At 42.8% G+C, this 23,096-nt stretch overlaps 1 protein-coding gene across 1 annotated transcript in view; it reads right to left on the bottom strand.

Annotated features, from left to right (window-relative positions):
• Positions 1-572: 572 nt before the first annotated feature.
• POU6F2 (POU class 6 homeobox 2) overlaps positions 573-23,096 on the bottom strand; it is a 277,332-nt gene continuing 254,808 nt past the window's right edge. Inside the window, exons 9-11 of the mRNA XM_045575991.1 lie at positions 11,508-11,676; positions 4,391-4,559; positions 573-1,437 (exon numbers count right to left, since the gene is read on the bottom strand). Coding sequence (XP_045431947.1) covers positions 933-1,437; positions 4,391-4,559; positions 11,508-11,676 — 843 coding nt within the window. The 3' untranslated portion in view covers positions 573-932. The remainder of the gene's footprint in view (positions 1,438-4,390; positions 4,560-11,507; positions 11,677-23,096) is intronic.

Raw genomic sequence — 23,096 nt, 5'->3', positions numbered from 1 at the left:
GGGGAAAAGAGAAGTGCAAGCTCCATTTTTCTTTTCTCAAACCCACAAGTCATGGTGAGAAGAAAGCAACCAATGCTTTGGCACACAATCCAGGATGGCCCCTTTCCCGAAAACAACAACAACAAAGAGGAAAGAAAAGAAAAAAGAACCCTGTCCAGACAAAGTAAAAGCAAATAGCCTCACAGAATGGAGTTCACCAATGGCACCCACTCCATAAGTGACAGTAGGTGGGAAAGATGGGAGAAACTAGCTTCCCAGTTTCCCCGGAAGCACAAATGTAAAAATTTGTAACACAACTTGACACGCAGAGAAGAGCAGACTGGTGATCGCATTGGCAATGACTTTGGTTAATAGGTTTCAGAGTGAATCAGCACTTAGAACCCGAAAGAAGGCAATCCTTCCTCCAGGTGGCAGGCTTGTCTTCGCTTTGAACAGATCAGTTTCTGTTGGTATTTCTTGTGTGTGTGTGTGTGTGTGTGTGTGTGTGTGTGTATGTGTTTGTTTGTTTTTTGGTTTAGTTTTGCTTTTTTTTTTTTTCCTTAAAACGTGTTCACATTTTCATACTATACAGAAAAAAGTATGTGGTTATTTGGTTCGCTTTTAGTCCATTACAAAACTGGTTGTGGGGAGGCAGATGGGGGAGGGAACTAGCCTACCACACACATCTGCAGTGTGGTGCATTCCTTGTTTAAAAATTCTCAAAATCAAATTCTTCTTTTTTTTTTTTTTGAAAACCAATGGACACCTATAAACCACTCTGTCCACTTGGTAGGTTTCTTAGTCTTTGACTCATAAGGAGGATGACGAGGGCTATTTTAAAATGTTACATTTCGTTCGTTATGTGTTCGTTTGTTTCTTTGTCTGTTGGTGGGGTCCCAGGGATGGAGCTTCGTTTCTGTGGAGTTAGCTTCTGATTCCGGGCGGGCGTCCCTTTAGGTGGTTTCTTCCAGGGAGTCTGTTAAGGGCTCCAGGGGGACAGCCGTGGCAGGCTCGTGCTGTTTTAAGCGTTTAATCGTGTTCTTCAGGGCTTGCCTCTTATTGCAGAACCAAACTCTAACTACCTCCCGGTCATAGTTCAGCTTTTCGGCAATCTCGGTCATTTCCTGCCCGGAAGGGTGTGTGTTCTTCTCAAAGTGGGCATTGAGGATCTCAAGGGCCTGGGGTGTGAAGGAGGTGCGCCGCTTGCGCTTTTTGGACGGTTCACTCCCAATAAACTCGGTCAGGTTCTGCATGCCCGCTCGATGGCGGGCCTCAGCCTCAGCCATCCACCGCTCAAGCACCGGCTTGATCTTCTGGGCACTTTTAGGGGTGATGTCCAGCTTTTCAAACCTGGCAGGATACAAAAGGCCAGGGTTCAGTTTGGCTGTCAGACTGCTAGCTATAGTGTTCTCTTGGGCTTCCTGTGGTAGGAAAAAGTGGCTTCTCAGGATGGTGTGTCTGGGGGGAGAATTGAGAAAGAACAGTCTTAAACTGAGTCCTCTGCCAGGGTGGGCCTCCTGCCTGCCTGCCTGGTTGACTGGCAGAGCGAATCCACTCCAGATTATCAGCCAGCTGCAAGGTAGCTGTGCCCGCTCAAGCCAGCACCCGCCCGCCCGCATGCCTCATGCCAGTCCATGCAGCCCACATGCGCGCGCGGACACAGAACAGGACGGGGAAGGTGGGGACAGCGCGACGACGCAGGAGCCTTCACAATAGAAACAAAACCACTCCTAGATCTTTCCCCGGCAAGCTTTTGGAGATAAAAGCTTTTCTTTTCATCACACCTCACCATTTCCCCAATCTTCAGAATTCTAAGGTAGAAACCAACACCAGAAAGAGACATCAAAGACAACAGCTCTCCCATTCTTCCATTTAAACCGATTCATTTTAATGTTTTCCTTAATTCCCCCATTCATCGGACTATAGAAATATCTCTTATAACAGTTAGTGATGGCAACGAGAGCCAGTTTCTTCCACAGCTCTCTTTTCATCTCTGTGTCTCAGTGTAAGCTCTCTCTCCCCTTTCTCTCACTCTATCTATGTCTTCCACCCCAACCCTCTGGTAACAAACAGTTTTCACCATATGTATGTCAACAACATGTTCCTTTTTCAGGTCAAACATGTCCTGTTGCTACTTTACTGCTGGACTCAAACAGCTGGACACACGGTAATTACCATGAACACCCCTCCCCAGATGTGTTCCGGCCACCTGTGCCTTCCAAACCCTGCCCAGCACCCGTGAACTTTTGCTCCAGGGCACCAAGCTGCGTTTAGTGTGTGATATCTGTGCTTGAATGATATCATTTTCTGTAAATGAGGCCTTCTGTACATCAATTGCTATCAGCAACCCTTTGCCACACTGACTAAAAAATAGGAAGCATCTTGGACAAAATTATGCAGAGCGCTTCAACATCTTGGTATAAAAGTCATGCTCATTTTCAATGAGATGCAAAAACATGCAGTTCCTCTTGTTTGTTGTTTGTTTATCCTAAATCCAAATTCACGGCCCCCTCATCTGACAACTTTGGGCACACAGAATTCTCCTCTCTCTTTTAATGACCATCATTCACTATAAACTCTCTACGCCATGGCACAGGGAGAAGGCCTGTGATCGGGGCGTCCAGTCCTACGGGTGGTGTGTTTTCCTCTGTGTCTCTCATTAGGAGGAACTTATCAAAACAGCACCTGGGAGTCCCTGCAGCAGAGAAGGGAGAAGTGAACCTGAGTGTGCAGGCTCAAATGCAGATTTCTCTTCACCTTCGAATGAACTTGAACTCTTTCTATGTCAGATTTTGGTTTCTTTCAAGACTTTGTTTTTTTCCTCCCCATGGTAGTGAGCTCATAAAATTACCTCACTGAAATACCAGGAGCTACAGAAAGGCCAAAAAGTCAAGGCATTGACATATTCTTTTATACAACGAATCCCCAAGTCTCTTTTCATTTCAGCCATAGCTTTTTGGCCTCCCCTGGGGGGAAGACTTTAAGTATCAACATATTTGACTGGGAATGCCCAGCAACACTCCCCATGTCAGTGAAAACATTAAATAGCACTGAAACCTATAAAAGGAAATCAGATTTTAGGACTGAAAATAAGCCAAAGAGGACTTTAATAACAATAGCAAATGGGCAACAACTTAAAAAAAAAAAGCACCTTTACGGCTGCCTTTATCACCAGGCTGTCAAGATGAACCAAAATTAATGTTTCCCGACAGGGAGCAACCGCGTTCGTATCATTGATGCTGCTTGTTAGTGTTGATGCTTCTGTACATATTGTTTGGAATAACATATACAAGCCTCAGAAACAAATTTCCCAGCAGCAGCCTCCTTGTGCGGACTGAATAAAGGTTATTTTCTACAGGGAGGTATCTTATAAGAAAAAACAGTAGGGGAGGCCATAGAAGTGAGAGGATCCTATGGAGCTTTTTGTATTTAACAACAATCAATGGGTTTTATGGAAAATCATTGAGCAAAATGTAAGCTGCAAGCGACTACCCCATACTGATGTTATTTATAACCTTAGTCTCAAACTGCAGGAAAAGTACACTTCCGTCCTTCGGGGAATACATTAAAAGTATAAAGAGCAGATAAAAAGACAGCATTTCATGGATCACCAAGAACAAAATCCACTTAAATGAGTGTAGAGTTGGTTTCTTGGCTTTTCCTGACGGAGGGAGGACTCGGAAGGCATTGCCCAGGAGGAAAAAGCTCTTACCGAAGTGCCTTTGTTGCCTCATACATAAACAGCGGATTAGTGCAACACACGCATGCACGCGCGGGGCTGCTTCTGGCGGCTTGACCCAGATCAACGTGAACACAACCAAGGCTGGATTCTGTCCTTTATTTATTAAAAAAAATTTTTTTTTTTTTTTTGCGGGGGGAGGGCCAGACGAGGCCAGATTCTCAGTATCCCTTTTTGGAGCCATGGAAAGCAGGTGCTTCTTTTTTTAAAAATGTGCTTTTAAACGTACAGCTGAGAAGGAGAGTTCAAAACTCCTTCGAGGTCCCAAGGTGGTTCATTTGTTTGAAGGTGAGTTTTCTTGGGAAATCCTGAATAGAAATGGTGGGAGCACTAGCACCCACGGGGACCGGCAGCTTTCCATTTGCACACGACACCCACCTGCAGACAGGAGGCGGCTCTCAGCTGCGGAGGAGGAGGCGGGACAGGGGATTTGCTGGAGGCCGCCTTGGAGGTTTTTTGTGAGTTGATGGGGGTCATCGAGCCAGGGCCCGCAAGTCTGGGTCAGCACCCTCGTTTCCAGCGACACCACCGATTTGCACGTAGAGCCACCCTGAACTTGGTTCCCACCCTTGACCCCTCCAGCGTTGCCCACCCGGAGAAGAAAAGCCGAGCTGCGAGGGCAAAGGAGGCCCAGGCCGGCCGGGGGAGGCGAGGCATGCGGGCGCGGGTTACCTGCAGATGGCTGACTGGCTGTAGGCGGGGCCCTCTGTGGCACTGAGGGCCTGTCCCACCTGAGTCTGGGTCAGGCCCAGGGACAGGCGCCGGATTTTAAAAGCTTTGGCAAATTCTCGGATCTCCTCCAGATTAACCCCATCCACCTCACCCGCTGCCGTTTGGGGATCTGTGGAGATGTTTTTAAAAATAGGATCAATAGGTCAGCATACATCGGAGGAATTTCTGTTTATTATGGCTTATGGGAAAAGGGTCCTCTTTCAACCGGAGCATTGCATGATGCTCCCTCTGTCTCCCAGGTGAGGAACCCAAGCCCCCAGCCTCAGCACCTCCATAGGTCATCCTTCAAGATGTTCCTACCCCAGATAAAACCAACCATAGGCTGCTCACGCTGCCACGTCCACAACATAAGAGCGTCTTCCTTAGGGCTTAACTAATAGCCAGGGCGGGAAGGCACCTGCTATGGGAGAGGAGACCTAAATATGTCCAAATATTGTGCAAAAAATATACGATGGGCAAGTTTCCAATTTGAAATGTTTTCATTGGGATCTTGAATGCTAAACATCGCCCTCGAAGGAAATAGCATTTTGTATTTTTCCTTCACTCGGTCACCCATGCAGCCAGGCTAACAGATGGCAAAATTGCCTAATTTCTTCTGTTCACATGAACCCTTCCAAAGAGCGTGAGGATAATATACCCCCACCCCCACGAAGCAGCGTCGGGGCCCAGCCGCCTTTGTCCCCGGAAAGGGCATGTCTTAAAAAATGCCTACCGCAGGAAGGCTCCTTTGGTGCCAGATAACTCGGTCAATTAAGGACTTAGCGAGGGAAATGACACAACAGCTGGAGAGTGAAACTCCCCTTCCCTGGCTACTGATCCCTGGATGAATGAAAGCATACCCCAAGCTGGAGACAGCATGGACTGGGGATGGTGCGAGATTTCAAAGTGCTGCCGGACCCTGCCTGGAGAGAAGCCATTCTCCCTGCCTGCCGATGCCATTGTTCTCCAGCTCATCCCTAGGATGCACGGGGAAAGTTTTCCTCTTCCTTTGTCTGCACAAGAACCCATCCATTTCAATAATGTGGAGTACTTGTCCAAGGATTGCGGTGGACTACAGTACCCTTCTGGGCTCAGGGCTCTAGTCTGGACACTCTTGTTATTATGAAAAGAAAGAAATATTTGCATCCCAAGAGCCAATGTTTCTAGGTCTGGATTAGAGCCCACCAGCATAGCAGCCTGGCGCAGCTTGAAGGGTTTGCTAGGGATCCTGGGAAGTCTTATCCACACACAACAGCCTTGAATCCCTCCTCCAATGCCTTCCTTTAAACAATAACTAGAGAAGCTAAAAGCGAGCAACTTTTCAGCAAATAAAACTCTGCTTTTCTGATACTTAAACATTGGTTTAATTCCTTGCAACATTTAAACAATGGGAAGTTTCTAGAGAAAAATCTAGATTTTTTTTCATGTTCTTTTGAAACGTTAGACGATTTGGCTGCAGCAGGTTAGCTGGAACTGACTCTGGCTGCTCCTTCACCTCCGCCTCCTCCTCCTCTCCAAGCCCTTTCAGACCTGCTTCCTTGCTGAGCCCATTTTGCATTGCCAAGGCGAGACTGGTGCTGGGTGGTGGTGGGGAAGGTGGAAAAGTCTTAGCACAATGGTTCTGGCCCCCAAAAGGCCATACTATATACACAGAACAGGGGTGCAGTATATCGGTGGTATTAACATTTCATGGGGAAGGTGGGCAATTAGGATAAAAAACGTGTAAACATTTCCTTATGGGGTTGGGTGTGGGGATGGACTATCCTATATAAATAAAGGGTAATATGCAATTTGACCCTAACAGCAGAACGACCAGGAACAACTGGTCACTATGACACGCACTGATCACCAGGGGGCAGACACTCAATGCAGGAGCTGCCCCCTGGTGGTCAGTGCGCTTCCACAGGAAAAGCACTGCTCCCACCTCTGCAGCAGTGCTAAGTCGTTAGTTGGACATCCCCAAGGACTCCTGAGCTGTTAGAGGGACGTCCGACTGCCAGCTTAGGCCAGCTTCCAGCAGGTGGACATCCCCTGAGGGGTCCCAGACTATGAGAGGATGCAGGCTGAGCCGAAGGATCCCCCTCACCCCTTGCCAAGTGCATGCATTTTTGTGCACCAGGCCTCTAGTAGTAAAATAATCATGGAAACACTCTGGTTAGAACAGAAAGGGACACATTGTAAGAAATGGCCCAGTGAAAGCGGGGCCTGGCCTCTCTCCACAAGAGCAGAGGGGCTTGGCAGACCTGCAAGCGTGGGCAGTGTAGTTTCACAACTGAGGGTGAGAGAATGGAAGCCAGAGACGTCCCTTGTGACAGTGTGGTGTGTAGGAAGGTGGTGGACTTAATTTGGCTGGTGTGAGAGTTACCTGGGATTCTGTGGCTCTGTCATGACCAAGTCTGGGCATGCCATCTTCCACAGGTCACTGTCTGTTTTGAATCCTTTTGCCATTTTTATTCACCAATTTCCACTCCACAGAGAACTTGCTCTATCACTTGTGTAAGACTGGTGGGCCAGAAGGGAGGGGTTCCTAGTCAGGCACCCAGTCCTTGTTCTTTCCCAGCCCAATCTACACTGTATACAGCAAGTGGCAAACTTCTGGGCGCCAGTGGGCTAGGGTGAGCAGAGTGTAGTCTGGAGTTGGGGAGAGAGTTTGTTTCTGAGCAAAGCTAAGTAGCCTGTGTGGGAAGCAAAGCTGTTCTTTCATTAGGCCCATCTCTAGATCAATGGGAATCCATTGAGTCCACCAGCAGGTGAGGGGTGGGTCTTGAATATGGAAGGATGTCTCTCACCTACTCCAGTCCCAGGGCCTGCACTGCCACCAGAGTTAGCCATGCAGTACCAGGCCGGTTTTTGACTTAGGCTAAATTTTAAGTAAATCCATTCAACCTTACTTCTCTCTCTTTCCCTGCTGCTTGTATCATTTGTCTCCTTCCTAGTTCCTTGAAACTAGGAACTAAATCTGTGTGTGTGTGTGTGTGTGTGTGTGTGTGTGTGTGATTGTGTAGGTTGCCTTTTGCCAGGTCACTGACAATAATCAGCATTGGGAAGAAAGCTACGAACTCTCACCCCCCGCGCACTGGGCAGTGTTGCTATCGAACTTGACTAAGGCTCGCAGAGGTGGGCGCCCGTTTCACTGAGCCCAATGGCTTCCACGAGGCCCCCAAGAGGCATTTATTACACCAGAGACAGAATTTCTTCTTCCTCCTCTCACATGTTTTCCATGCTTGTCCTTTTCCTGGTTCTACTTAGGTAACTGAGAAGATAGATTTCCTTATGGAATTGAAACAGGGTGATGGTCTGTTGGACAGAGGTCCAGGGAGGAGAAATCAGTATCACATGGCATAATTCGTTGATTGCTGGAGATGAGCGGCCTGGCTTTCTTTATGTTAGTACTCTTACCCATAAAATCAGATGGCAAAATGTCTTACTATGGTTTTGGTCCATACGCCTCAAGAACACAAAAGTCTCACCATGCAAAGAAGGTGCCCACCCATGGACACATATTAATTTTACCACATGTGTAACTTGTCTTCACACATTGTGAGAGTTCATTAGATGATGTCTATAGATGTTTTGAATTAATTAAAAAAGCTGTTGCTATTTTTTCTTTTCTGATCCCAAAGTTTCTGTCTTAAACTCTTGAGTTTTTTTTTCTTTGTCTCCCCCCCCCCCCCCCCCGCCCCCTGCTGTTTGAACAGTTCCTCTTCTTTAAGGGATAAAGGGGTAAGGCAAAAGGCAGTTTATGTTTACAAAAATACACAAGAATAAACTCTTGTGCTTTGCATACCCACAACTGTAGATCTAATTTGCCCACCTCCGTATGCTTTTCTGATTGAACAGGGAAATGAAAATAAAAAATGAAGCCTTGTAAGTGGAAGGTCTCCGATTGTCACCTCAGCTCTCAAATTAGCTCAGAAGTTGACATTCCACCCTGGGATACGTCAATCCGGCTTTCTGTCATTCATCCTCCTGGCTCTGGGAGGTTGTATCAGTGTTAAGGTTGAATTGGAGGCCATACTGATGGGGACCTCAGAGGGAGCCCTCATGCATTCACACGGTGGATTCAGCACCTCCAATCAGCCCTAGGACCACTTAGTCTGGAGTTTTTCTGCACTGAAGAGGAAGTGGCATCTTTTATAGAAGTTTGCTCCAGATTAAGTCAGCCTAATATATTAATTTTAGGGCCAGAAAGCACTCGCAATGACTGCCAGGGTCCACTCTGAACCTTTTCCTTTTTAGAGGAGCCAGAAGATCAACCTAAATGGGGTCTAACTGACTTGGAGGTTTAGAATGAACTGGCATTGAAAATCGGCAGTAACTTGTAATATAGTCATGATGTTTCCCAAATGAACCTGGAATGCATGGGCTGAAAAGCAAAAAGATTTTTATGGGCGCTAAATGCAAATGGTGTGAGAGCAAACTCACTCTGTAGAACCCGGATGAGTGGTCACTGGGCCAATACTGAACTGAGTGCTCAGGACAGATGTTTTGTTTAGTTTTTAAAATCTAACTGTTAGCCTGGGCTTCTGTGTAAGGGGTTATCAAATGGGTTGTTGAATAATCACCATCTCTCAATATCACCCTTCTATAACCTGCTTGTGGGATTGTTATAGGAGAAATATGCATCTTTTAAAAAGATGCCACACATGAATTAACTGCCTTACATAAACATCCATCTGCTTTTTAGTGCTATTCTCACAGCAAATAATGGGCATATTTACCAAGTATTTCTGAGAAACAGGAAACCATTTGGGAACTTACAATGCAATTTGGGAGAACAGCTTACTTGCAATATGGTGACTTCATTGGGTTGTGGAAAACTATGTGAATTATGATTATGTGAACCAGGGGCTCCTCTGTGCCACAAGCTGTCGCCATGCATCTTTAGGTTCACTTTATAGTTTTGGTTTTTCTGGTATTGACTATCATCCCTTTGTTGTCTAAGAATCAAGTTTACAGATCAGGGATTCAAGACAAGTGTACTGAAAAATCAAACCCAGCAAAGAATAAAAAAATCCAAAATCTACCTATATTTAAACAGTACTGTGTAAATCAATGCAATTTGGGACATTTTTCAAGTCCATTGTTTGAGTCTTCTAGACTTTCCAAAAGCCCTGATTATAGAAAGTATATTCACCTCTGATGACTATAGAGACTGATGAAAGTTTAACATAGGGCAAGCTGTGTAGGTGCTGTGAACAGGTATTGTGCAGATGTCTTAATGAAGGTGCATTTCTGGTAATTGTGAGCCCAGATGTGGTGTTCTTTGCACAGGAAAATCCTGTTATCATCGCTAGCACATTAATTCTCCATTGTTTTTGCCTGGAGTGGGGAAGATTTGTGTATGATTTATTTGCCCACTACAGTTCATCTGGAACAGTGAGAGGTTGTTCAATCCTTTGACTAGGATATGGGGATGTTCATTAACCAAGGTTTCGACCATAGGTCCAGCTATGACCTTGCTTTTTGGAGGGATTTGTTGCTCCATTTACCATCTGAACTCAATTTAAGGATTAACTGCTATAGCAAGTCCTTCCATTCTATCTCAGCTTCTAAAATTGAGATATCCATCTACTATATCTTCACTGCCCCTTTACATATGTTGATCATAGCATTCATTTTGCTTTTTTCTCTGTATTTCTTTGTAATCAGTTCCCCAGTGTACACATAGTGCTCAATAAATGTGTGTGTGTGTGTGTGTGTGTGTGTGTGTGTGTGTGTGTGTGTTTTCCTGTTTAGGTCGACTGACCCTTTGTTTTCCCTGTAATTTAACCTACATAACAACTACATCTGAAGCCTATGTGCAAATTAGGTGCATTTAACCTTGGACAAAAGAATTTTAATTGCATATTTCATGCTTGATTATATATTTCATAATATGCAAAATTCCTAGTTTTCCTCTTCCAGTTGGCTCAGAGAAAAGCTTTTATGTTTTAATTATAAGGCATGGGCCCAGGCTTTTAAAAATATTCAAAGATATTCAGGTGATTTGATATATTTTACCATTCAAATGTCACTGGATAGAACTCATGTGTAAGCATTCTATCATTTATAGCAGCTCTGGTGTATAGAATTTATACAATCCATTGGCTCAGATGTCTTGGGTTATCATCCTGGCTTTGTCACCCATTATATTGGTCATACTGGGTGTCAGGGTCTCTCAACTAAGACTGAATCTGGTTCCTCTGACATAAGATGGTCAACATGGGTTGCAGTTTCCAAGTTCTACTTGATGCTAGGTTCAATGTCTAAAAAGGAGGATTTTACAATACCTTGTGAATATTAAAATGAGTAAAACATTGAAAGGGCCTTGGAAATTCTACAAGTGAAGGCTCAAACAGTAGTTTGAGAAATTACTCTATGTACTACAATATTATTCATCAGACAGAATATACTGCACGTGCTATTCATTCTGTAGTCAGGTTTTGAGACGTTAAGGGAATTAACTAAGTAACATGCTCAAAATGTGTAACACCTGTAAGTCCAGCGATGGATCTAGCCCACATGCCACTGGAGGCAGCTCATTGTGCACACACAGCTACCCACCCACAGGCGCGCTCTCTTTTATTTTCTCCGACACCTACAAATAGAATGGCAGGAGACTTCAAACACTCCGAAAAGCATTTTGACCTGTGGGCTGAGTGCCTGCTGTTGGTTATTTCAGTTCTGAGCTATTTGGCTCATGCCCTGCAAGCTGATCAGTTTCTCCCTTCTGAAGTGGCAGGACTGACTCAGCACAGCAGAAAGCACTTGAAATGGAAACCAGTCCCTACAGGTACTTGTGGAAGGGCTGTGCTTTGGGGGGCCTGCATCCCAAAGGAACCATCTGGCCCATGGCATGGACTTTGTAGAAATATTGGCTTAGCAGGGCCAGAAAATTCCTCTTCGAGGTGGAGATAATAAAAAGGAGAGAAGAAGGTAGAGCATGGAAAAGAGAAAGAGAGGAGAGTGGAGAGGAGAGGAAAGGAGAAGAGAGATGAAAAGAAGAGAGGAGAGGAGAGGAGAGGAGAGAGGAAAGCATTGCAAACAGGCAACAAGAAGGCCATTACGACTTAACTGAGCCAGAAAGGATACTTACTGCTGACTAACTGGCCCACACTCAAAGCTGAAGAAGAGGAGGACGAGGAGGAGGAGGAAGAAGCCTGCCGGACAGGGCTTTGAGACATGGATGCTTGGCTGTGAGCCAGGTGCAGAAGATTGCCTTGGGAGGCTGCTTGACCCACTGACGTCTGGGAGGATTGGTGGAGCTACACGGGAGGATGTAAAAAACACACAAATGAATGAAAAAATTAGGAGAAAAATGCTAGGGACCAGAAGTTTCATCTGAGATTGAATCATTTTATTTCCAAGAATATGTACTTCTTAGGAAGGCTGAACATCCTCCTACACAGCAGGCAGGATTTTTTTTTTTTTTTTGTATGTAATGCGTTGCTGCTTGCTTGACAGGCATTTTATTAGTAATTTTAAATATATTATTAATCCCCTACTTGGCTCACTGAAGCACCCAATTTTCTACATTTCTTCAACACCGGGTATAGCAGAAGCCTTTCTACCTATTCAAACAATAATACCACATTTGACCAGCTTTGCAAGTACATGTAGATGAACTATAATGTTTACAATAAACTTGGAATGCAAAACTCAATTATAAAGGTCTGGCTGTGTCCAGCCATTTGTCTTAAGTAACTGGTACTTTTAGGCAATTCCTAATTTAATATGGCTGAGTGAATGTGAGAACTTTCTGCTCTCCCAGACCAAAGAGTCTGGGTGTATTACTGTGGAGCTAGGAAAAAGGCTAATATCTTATGGAAAATTAAGAGAGAAATTAGAACAGTCAGACAAAAATATCTATTAACATTTGTAGATCTCATTGGTCACTTTTCTACTCTCGGCCAGCAATCCACTTAGGACTTTCATGCACTCTCTCATTTAATTCTCATATCAGCCTGAAAATTTTTTTAATCCTCACTTGAGGATATTTTTCCCCCCATTGATTTTTAAGAGAGAGTGGAAGGGAGAGAGGAAGGGGGGGAGAGAGAGAGAGAGAGGGTGAGAGGGAGGAAAGGGGAGAGAGAGAGAGGGAGAGGGGGGGGAGGGAGGAAGGGGGGGAGGGAGAGAGGGGGGGAGGGAGAGAGGGAGAGAGGTCAGTTGCCTCCCATACTGGTCCTGACCAGGACCAGGGATTGAACCTGCTGCCCTTCAGTGTGCAGGCGGACACTCTAACCACTGAGAACATCGGCCAGGGTGTGGGTTAATATTTTGATGGCCTTTTTTTTTATAAACAAGAAAGCTGAGACACTGAGCAGTTAGAAGTGTCGTAGGTACATCTGGTAGGTGTGAAGGAGCTGGTCCCTGGACATATGACCTCTGACCCTGGGCTCAAGCTTTTAGTCACAATGCCACAAGCAAGAATTTACTTAATTTAAAAATTTTTGTGTGACTTAAGGAACTCTGTTTTTATGTCCATGTATTCATGACTCCTTCACAGGTTATCAAAGGGCTGCTGTTCTGAGAGGTGAGGAGTGCTGCGCTGAAGAGAGGAAGGAGAGAGGAAAGGAAATGAGTGCGGGTGCCAGGAACACGAAAGACCTGGGAGGCATCTCTTTTGATCCATGCCTTGCCCTCCTAGAAAGCTAACACAAAGGGCAGCCCGGGACCCTGAGCAGGTGCAGGAGAGGCCTCAGCAGTGGCCACCTGCCACCTTTGTTAGCTGGACACAGCGCTTTGTGGCTTGCAAAGTGCTTTCATGGCCATCATCACACTCATGATGCGATAGAAAGGAAGATTTTTAAGAAAGGAAGTCAGCCTGGGAGTAGAATCAGATCAGGCTTTGAACTTTGAGGTGATAGCCAACTACAAAACAGTTGCCAATCTTTGACACCATCTCAGGATGTGAGAGCCTTAAATGTTACAATGTCACGTTTGCCTTTGCTTTCCCAATGTGTGTGTGTGTATGTGTGAATTTCTTTCACTGAACTTTACTGAGATATAATTTACACATAATAGAATACAATCCATTTCAAGCATACAGTTTGATGAATTTGTCAAAGACATACACCCATGGAACCACCATCATAAGCAAGATATAGAACCTCTGGATTATTCCACAGAATTCCCTAATTCCCTTTGCAACCAGTTTTCCCTGAACTCCCAGCCCGAGACAACCATTGCTCTGCTTTTTGCCAATGGACTTGTTTGACGTGAATCTAGAAATGGAGTAATTGAGGGTGTGCTTTTTTTTTTGTACCTGGCTTCTTTTGCCTGGATACTATTTTTGAGATCCATCCATTTTGTAGCTCATTCCCTTTCTATTGCTGAATGGTATATATAGCATATATCTATATCTAAGTCTATGATATAATTTGTTTATCCCATTCATCAGTTGAGGTACATTTGGGTTATTTCTAGTTTGGAGCTTTTATGAATGAAGTTGTTATAAACAAGCCTTTGTGTGTCCTGTGTTTTCATTTCTCTTATGTAAGCACCTAGGACTGGAATTGTGGTGATCGCTGGATCATACTATAAATGCATATTTAATTTTTAAAAAGCTACCAAGCCAATATCCAAAGTGATTGTGGCATTTTATATTCTCACCAGCAATGTATGAAAATTCTAGTTGCTCCACATCATTGCCAACACTTGGAAATATCAGTGTTTTTTTTTTTTTTTTTTTTTTTTTTTTAATTCCCTAAAGTGTTTTGAACCACCAATTAACGTTTGTTTTCAAACAATTGTTAGTAAGGTGCTACTTTGGAAATGTGTTTAAGAAGCTATTCCCTTTGCCGAAACTGGTTTGGCTCAGTGGATAGAGTGTTGGCCTGCAGAGTGGAAAGTCCCAGGTTTGATTCTGGTCAATGGCATGTACTTTAGTTGCGGGCACATCCCCAGTAGGGGGTGTGCAGGAGGCAGCTGATCGATAATCCTCTCTCATCGATGTTTCTAACTCTCTATCCCTCTCTCTTTCTCTCTGTAAAAAATCAATAAAATATATATATTTTTTAAAAAGAAGCTATCCCCTTTGTGGTTCCCACGATAATGCTTTTGCTCCCTGGATTCACACCATAGTCCTATGCGGCAGGTGTGCCTCACATGATTATGAGACTTAAACGACTGGTTCAAGGCCATGTGGTCTGATAAATGTTAGAATCCAGATTCCTACTGTATTCAGGGCTCCACAATGCCATCCTGTCCTCTACAGAATTGCCGGCAGTTACATTTCAAGTGAATATCCTTATCATTATAAGACTGTGCTATGTGGAGGCTACTCAGTAAACTAAAGATAGTTATAATCAACATGGAATCCAAATTAATATGCATCAAGCATCTGCCTAAAGTAACTAGCCAATCTGCTGAGCATATAATCAACAATTATATCCAGTAAATTTCGTTCTAGGGACACACATTAAAGATTAAATCTATTTTAATTTGCACAATAAAATGTGATGGATACTTGCATGTCAATCTTTTCCCCCTAACCTATTGAGTTGTCCTTCTAAATATTGTTATGAGACAAAAGCTTTTTACAGTTTTGAGTTTCTGAGTCATGAGATAGTCTTTAGTGTTACCACTTCATCAATATTTTATTGGACCTGGGTATGGTAAAGTACCATCAAGGAACTGGATAAGGCAATAATCAATTTAAATTTTCTTCCTCAGAACAACTCAGTAAAGAAAAAATGACAAGGCTGCAGCCTCACTTAGAAGTCACTAAAGCAAGCTAAGTTTTATGCATTTAGCTATGCAGCAGGAGGAATTTGAAAGGAAAATAAAATAGTTCTTTTAAAAGCTTATTCTATGTCTACACAGTCAAAGAGAAAGATGAATCTAAGATATCCAAAAATATAAGGAAGATATATTTCTTCCAAAGGAAATAAATCTATTTTTAAGGACTCTGGGGGTCCTGCTTACTTTCTAGAGTTCAATAAGACAGTTCAGAAAAATCAATAAAAATTAGAAATGTTTCTTACTTGTCAAGAATCAAGATTATATAAGCAGTATCATCCTAATGGAGCCCATCTATCTTCTTACAACCGCCAATATAGACACATATTTGTTAATTCCAAAATCACTTGTGAGCCCAGATAGACTAGCTTATTAGGCATATCAAAGTCATCCCAGAGATTGACTTCTCTTTCATAACCTTTTCCCTCAATAAAAGAGGATATTAGAGGTAACATTTCTGTTACCTCCCATTCCTAAAACTGCAATTCTTTTAGGTAAACTCTACAAATAGTCCTAACTTTAATATGTTTGGTTTAAATATTTTAGTGCATTAATCTTTAGAAAGAAATATTTATATTAAATCACCAAGTTTTTTCTTTCTTTCATGAAGTAGTACAAAACTGAGATTAAGCTACTACATGAAATATCAACATTAGGATTTACTATAAGTATTTAATAAAATTTAAATAAGTAGCTTTAGAAAATGTTATTTATTTAAAAAATATATTTTATTGACTTTTTACAGCTAGGAAGGGAGAGGGATAGAGAGTTAGAAACATCGATCAGCTGCCTCCTGCACACCTTCTACTGGGGATATGCCTGCAACCAAGGTACATGTCCTCGACTAGAATTGAACCTGAGACCCTTTAGTCTGCAGGCTGACGCTCTATCCACTGAGCCAAACCAGTCAGGGCTCAAAAAATGTTATTTTATTGGATTTAATTATGTTGTTTTTGCGTACACTGACAACTGTAAAAATCATATGTACTTGAATAGATAATTATTGGCAAAACAAATAGGTGTATAAATACCTAAAACATAACTGGCCACAAAAATTGAAATAGATTAGCAAAAGAAAATGCAGGAGTTAGGGAATAACTGGAAGCACAAAAGCTCCTTTTTTTCTTGGAGAGAAAGGGCAACTTAGGAGTTTCTCTAAAGGCAGATGTTTCATTGTATTGCCTTAATCTTAAGAGGTCACCTTTATGGACACCATTTATAAGATGCTTCCTACCTGTGTTTATATACATTATTTTAAAATCTGGAGCTAGTGTTCTTTTATAGGTTCTGATAACCATCACAGAAGAGGAAACTGACTTCAAAAGGCTACATGGCTTATCTGGTGTAAGTACTACACAGCTGGTATAAGTGAGATTTGAATCCAGGTAAGTCTGATTCAAGAGTCTGATTTATATCATTGTTGATTATATGCTCAGCACTCCTTCCACCAGGAGACTCTTAACTCCTGGCGACCACTGAAGATGAGTGGTTATGGGTCCGAGAAACAGCAGGAAGCCTTAGCTGAGAGGTGTGGGAACAAATGAGATGTGTTCTAGCTGAGCATGGTGACCTGTGCTTTAGAGTTGATAGGTGGCACTTGTGTAGATCATGGTCTATTAGTTTGAACACATCTCATCTGTTTTTTGAAATGTGAAAATGTAAATATTTTTCTAGTTTAGGATTATTTTCTGCAGGTTCCATAGTCTGTAAAACACCATATTTTAAACATGATACTCTTAGGTGGCTAGAATGTTATCTAAAAATGTAACAATTTTGGGGTAGTCTAGGACGCTATAGGAGTTGCCTATAGATTGTCCTTAGTTTAGTAAAATTAATCCTGTTTACCTGTTGTACCCCAAACTTACTTTTCTGTTTTCTGTTTATATGGTCATATTTTCTATTTATTTCTGATAGCCTCACTAGACTGCCTAAAGGAGCTGGAGTTCACCTCTGAGTCCCAATAATCACTTTGTTTTTGCCTTTTTTTTGGAGCTGTAAGTCAGATGTAAATAGGCTGAGTTAGGAGCTGAATTGTGTCTGACCCTAAATTCATGTATGTTGAAGTCCTAACACCCAGTACTTCAGAATGGGACAATATTTGGAGATAGGGTCTTCAAAGAGATAATTAAGTTAAAATGAGGTGATTAGGGTGGAATCTCCTCTAATAGGACTGGTGTCCTTACAAGAAGAGGAGATTGGGACACAGAAAGCTAGAAAGGAAAGATCATGTGAGGACACAGGGAGAAGATAGCCATCTGCAAGACGAGAAGCCTCAGAAGAAACCAACCCAACTGACACATTGACCTTAAACTTCCAGCCTTCAGAACAGTGAGGCAATACATGTCTGTTGCTTAAGCCGCCTGGTCTGTGGCACTTGCACTTTGCTATGGCAGCCCAAGTTGACTAATGCAGGCTGAAAGAATGGAGAGTCTACAAAAAAAGAGGTAAGAGGCAGTTCATGTTAGCCTGGGGCTCAGCATTATCAGAGAGGAGGGAATGGTGTCCATTCCAAATAGGGAATGAATGAGACACACCAGGATTCAAAGTCTGAAAAGCTTTATAATAGGCATATCTTGTTTTTATTGTATTTCACTTTATTGTGCTTCAAAGACACCGTGTTTCTTAAAAAGTGAAGCAAGACCCTCCACCAGCAAAGAGGTTACGACTTGTGATACTTGCTTTATCGTGCTGGCCTGGAAATGAATCTGAACTATCTCCGAGACGTTCCTGTACTTCCTGCTGCCACTCTCAGGCTGGCTTCGTTGGTTTGTTAGTGTTGGCTGGCACTGCCAGAGTGTTTAATATATTCAACAAAAATAGATTCAAGTACAAGCACACTTTCAACGCTTTCTTGATTTTCTGTGCCGCTGCTCCCCATATATCTTCCGTGTGTAACACAGTATATCCTTAATAATGTTTTAGTTTCTGGAGTAAAGCACCTTCTAATTAAATTCATGATCAATATAAAAATAAGTGGTGTGACAAGTGTCTTGGAAAATGGAATAATATGCAGAACGTGCTAGCCAAGTTGGAAAGGTAAATGCAAATAAGCGGTAAAATTCAAATGGGATTAAATATAGAGAAAGTCCTTTGGGGAGGACAAAAATCTCCAACAGCTCAAATGCAAAAGGAGGGAGGTCTGGCCTTTTCTAAATGAGCCAAGAAGCCATAATGGACCACAGGCTGTCTCTGAATGTGCCAGGGAGCCATAATGGACCACAGGCTGTCTCTAAATGTGCCAGGGAGCCATAATGGACCACAGGCTGTCTCTGAATGAGCCAGGGAGCCATAATGGACCAATGGAGCAGTGGAGAAAGTGAAGTTAAGCAGAGGTGAGAACAAGCAGGACACTGATTCTCCCTGCCCTCTGCCACCCCCTTGCCACCAGATTGGCATCTTTGTATTTTGTACCTTGTAATAGCTGGAAGAGAAATTAAATTGGTGGTGCTCAAGATTTAGCATTTGGCTGCCCCATCCCTAGAGTGTCTGATGCAGTAGCTCTGGGATGGGGCTCAAGAAGTTGTGTTTCTAACAAGTTCCCAGGTGCTTTTGGAAGAAGCTCTCTTAGGAAGAGGGGTAAAGAAAATGAATTAATTGTGTCTAGACCAGAGAAGCCAGAACTCATATTTAATAAGAACTGTCAATAATTAGGAGAACATAACGGACACCTGGATGTTATTGAGGAGTCATTTCACTGTGGATAGGGCAAGAATGCAGGTCTTAGTTTTGCTAAAAGATTTACAGTTGACATCAGGACAATCTAACTTGAAAAAAAAATGTGAGGAACATGAGATCTAGGGGAGAGTTTAGTTATCTTTGTGGAATATTTGAATAAGCAAGGAGACAGTTATCCTTCTGGTGGAGTTTAGGAGACTTACTGGGTCTCCCTTCCAACTGCCGTCCACAACTTGGAAACAGCTCTTTAACCTAAGCAGGAGGAAGAACCCTAAATAGGAGGCTCCATTTCAGACACTTCCTGTCTGCAGGGAAGTAAGTATGGGAGGAGCGACCATGGTCTCAAGAAAGAGAGCTGAAAGCAGAGAGGCTCCTGCCAGGCTGTGAAGATGTGAAGTGAGGGGAGTAGAATAAGAGCAGGATCCAGGGGAGAAGACCAGGCACAGGCAGGGAAGGCCAAGGCAGTCCTCAAGCAAGGTTGGGACACACAACCGGGACTCAGCAGGTACAATGACAAGCCGGGGGTCAGATATAAGTGCAGGAGAGAAAACGAGGGATTAAATGTCGTTGAGATGATGAGGTGCAAAGGTGTGGCAAGAGGAGGGCTTTGATAATTTAAAAAAGAGATAAATAGAGAAACAGTGCTGTGTGAAAGCTCTTCCCATACTCCCTGCAGGGGCTATCCTGGAACATAACAGAAAACGACACAGAATCAAAAAGCCACAGGAGGGCCTGAGCTGGGCTTCTCTGGAAGCGTTGTTCTGGGATGCTGATGTCCTGAATGGAGAAATGCAGTGAGGATGTGGGTGAGGCGTTCCTGGTCAGGGATTCAGACCCTGCAGGGAGCATGTCCTCTGTTCGCTGAGCTTGACAGGGAGTGACAAGGGGAGACCAGAGAGGTGAGATGCCCAGATGTGTGGCTGGAATGTCAAGGGCTGTTTGCATAGGGGCTGCTAATACGCATTTCATTCTTCTACCCTGTTTCCCCGAAAATAAGACAGTGTCTTATATTAATTTTTTCTCCCAAAGTTGCGCTAGGTCTTATTTTCAGGGGATGTCTTATCTTTCCATGCGCTAGGTCTTATTTTCGGAGGATGCCTTATTTTCGGGGAAACACGGTAGGAGCAATACCCCTATGGTATTTTAGATCCTCTGTGGTGGAAACACTTTGTTTATGTCTTGTTCTGGGTAGCTCTGAGAAAAACTTGGAACCACTAGTTTAAGCAAGTGCTGGGAAGAGAAGTGGATTTTCAAAAACAGATAAGCAAGGATAATTTTGTATTTAGTTGAAAAAAGAAGAAGATAGATTTGGATAATCATATGACATTTAGAAAGCTAATTTAAACTATCCTCCTTTCACTTCCTATTAACATGGCTACATTTTGAAGAAAGATTCAGTGCCTTCATGGACTGTACTCTCCAAGTATTATATATTATAGCTATCATTATAATTTCAATGCTTTGATTTTACAAATTGCAACATGTTTCCTTCCAAATTTTGTTAGGATTTAGTCAACAGAAGAATACATGTATACAAAAATGATGTCTGTGCTACTTATGAAGTACTTATGAAGAAATAATTCATAGTCACAGGATGATAAGGGTAAACCAGGGGTTCTAGGGCACTCTAACTATGAAGGATCCATCTTAGCTGAAAAAAATCCTACGGAGGGAACAAAAAGTTACTTTAGAGCTCCACCAAATATTTTTTAATCAAGTAATTTCTTTTCATGCACAAGAAGATATTCTCTCTCCTCTCTCTCTCTCTCTCTCTCTCTCTCTCTCCACTCCCCCCCCCCCGTGTGTGTGTGTGTGTGTGTGTGTGTGTGTGTGTGTGTGTTTCTCCTAGTCCTTTTCTGACCCTTATTTTCTTGTATTGCTCACCAAGGATCTCTGATGTGATACTAGAAGCTATATCTAGGGCTATCAAATCCTGGTACTATATATATATATTTTAAAAATGTTTGTATTTCAGATGATGAAGTTGCAGGTCATCGAGCTTTCATCATTGAAAAAAATCATCATCAAGAGTGGTTGACCCTTCACTCAGATTTTACTCAGGCTCTCTTAATTAGGTGAGGCAGATAGAAAAATTAAGGATGTGATTATCTCTCATCATCTGATCAGAGAGCCCTGTACTTTACTTCATAAAGTGGGACTTCCTTCTGAGTGCAAGTTAAGGATCTCTATGCTCCTGAAACTTATGACTTATTTTATTGTTGGAACTATGCTCTTGTGAGATCAAGCATTGTCATAAATCACATGAAAAAATAAATTGAGAAACTTCTCTACTGCATGATAGCTTATAGTTAAAGAAAAAATTGAAGAACACTAACCTTACATCTCCAGCTGTGAGCTTTTTACTTTAGGACTCTGAGCATTTTATGATCCTTTATCCTCAGAATCCCAGATTTTATAAATGGGACTTGTGAATCTCCTGTCAATTCATCCAACTTGTTAATTTACTACATGTTCTAAGGCATTTTAACCACAGATGATGCAAAAAAACAACAACCAACCAACCAACAAACAAAAAAAACCACACCAAAAACCCCCCAAAACAACAACAACAACAACAACAACAACAACAACAACTATTCATCTATTTCCACCATTTCCCTGATATTTCTGACCAGGTTCACCACTGGTTCCCTTGATCTTACTGGAACTATGATAGAATAAATAGCTGCCACATGCCCTGAACAAAAGGGATGGGCTCCTGTGATTTGGAGATTCAGAAAGGTTCACGTGCCACCCTTTTGACCTGTGAGTATGTGTCCTCTTAGTGCTCACATCATGCAAGGAAACTCTACTCTCTGGGATGCTGGCTGTAACTGCCATGAGGTGGATTTGCAAGGCACCCCCTACCTCCCAAGAGGCAGTCTGTTTCTTCCCAGTTGCTAGGTCTCCAAATCTACAGTGAAGAGGACTGTGGTGGTGGTTACACCAATAGAGGACCAGAAGTTCCCGCAGAGGTAATGAGGTTTCATTGCAGGGGCCAACAGTGCAGTATGAGAAAGCTCCGGAGGTGCATTTGTGCTTATGAGAGAGAGACTATGGAAATGGATTAATGATGTTTACTGAGGGCAACGAGTTGAGGAGTGGCTGCAGACTTGCCTCTTATTTGCCATTTCTAGGTTAGGTTCTTCCCCTGGTTTAAAACATGACTACCTCAAATCTAGAGCTCTAATTTTATGTAACTGCAATAGTTTATCACCCAAACATCCTCCTTCAAAATTCAAGGTGAAAGTGGGAACTACTTTGTATTAAATGTTGATGATTTCTAATTACTTCATTACTTTTTTGGGGGCAATGTACAGCTTGGCTTTGCTGACAGAAATAGTTTTTAACAGATTGCATGAAAAGAGGTAATCTCTTCATTTACCCCTAGAGGTAAATTGAACGTAAGTTTGAATAGAGAGAATTAGGGTTTAATGCCTAGCAGGCCTGGCTCAGTGGTTGAGCATCGAACTATTGACCAAGAGGTCACAGTTTAAATTCTGGTCAGGACACATGCCCAGGGCTCAAGCTCCATCACCAGTGGGGGATGTGCAAGAGGCAGCCAATCAATGATTCTCTCTCATTCTTGATGTTTCTATCTCTCCCCCTCTCCCTTCCCCTCTGAAGTCAATAAAAAATATTTTTTAAAAAAGAATTATGGCTTAAAAAGGCAATGTAAGAGAGAAAGAATCTTGCCTTATTTGGGGAACTATTTAGAAAACAGAGAATGCAATGGAATCTTGTAAATAGCAAAATAAGTCAACCAGCTGAGGGATGGGGGCTGTGGAGGGGATGAAAATCCTCAATGACATATTTAGCCAGGGCTGCTCCACTGGCTGAGACAAAGCTGAGGAAGAAGAATGTGGCTGGGAACGTTGGCTCCCCAAGCAGTGATTTAGATTTAGAGTGAAAATTAGAAGGATTAAGACGGAAGTCTCATCCCTGGGAAGTGTGCTCAGATCTAACTTGTTTTTCCTTGTGTTGAACCCCTCACTGGAGGAAGTCCCTGTGCTGAACACTCATAGATCCCCTTACTACTCCCCCTTGGCATTTACTCAGGATCTTGGGTACATATTTGTTGATGAATGTCCATCTCTCTCACTAGACTGTAACCTTCAAGAAGGAAGGGCTCATGGTATCGTCTTGTACACCAGCCTAGTTTCCATGGACAGTGCCTGACAAATAGTAGTGGCCAATAAATACTTATATTTAAAATGTTTTATATTTATTGGACAAGCAATTGGATATTTCAAGTATAGCCACCAAGAGA

Source organism: Pipistrellus kuhlii, unplaced genomic scaffold, assembly GCF_014108245.1.
Source record: "Pipistrellus kuhlii isolate mPipKuh1 unplaced genomic scaffold, mPipKuh1.p scaffold_m20_p_10, whole genome shotgun sequence".
Lineage (NCBI taxonomy): Eukaryota > Metazoa > Chordata > Mammalia > Chiroptera > Vespertilionidae > Pipistrellus > Pipistrellus kuhlii.
This window is presented reverse-complemented; position numbering and strand designations above follow the sequence as displayed.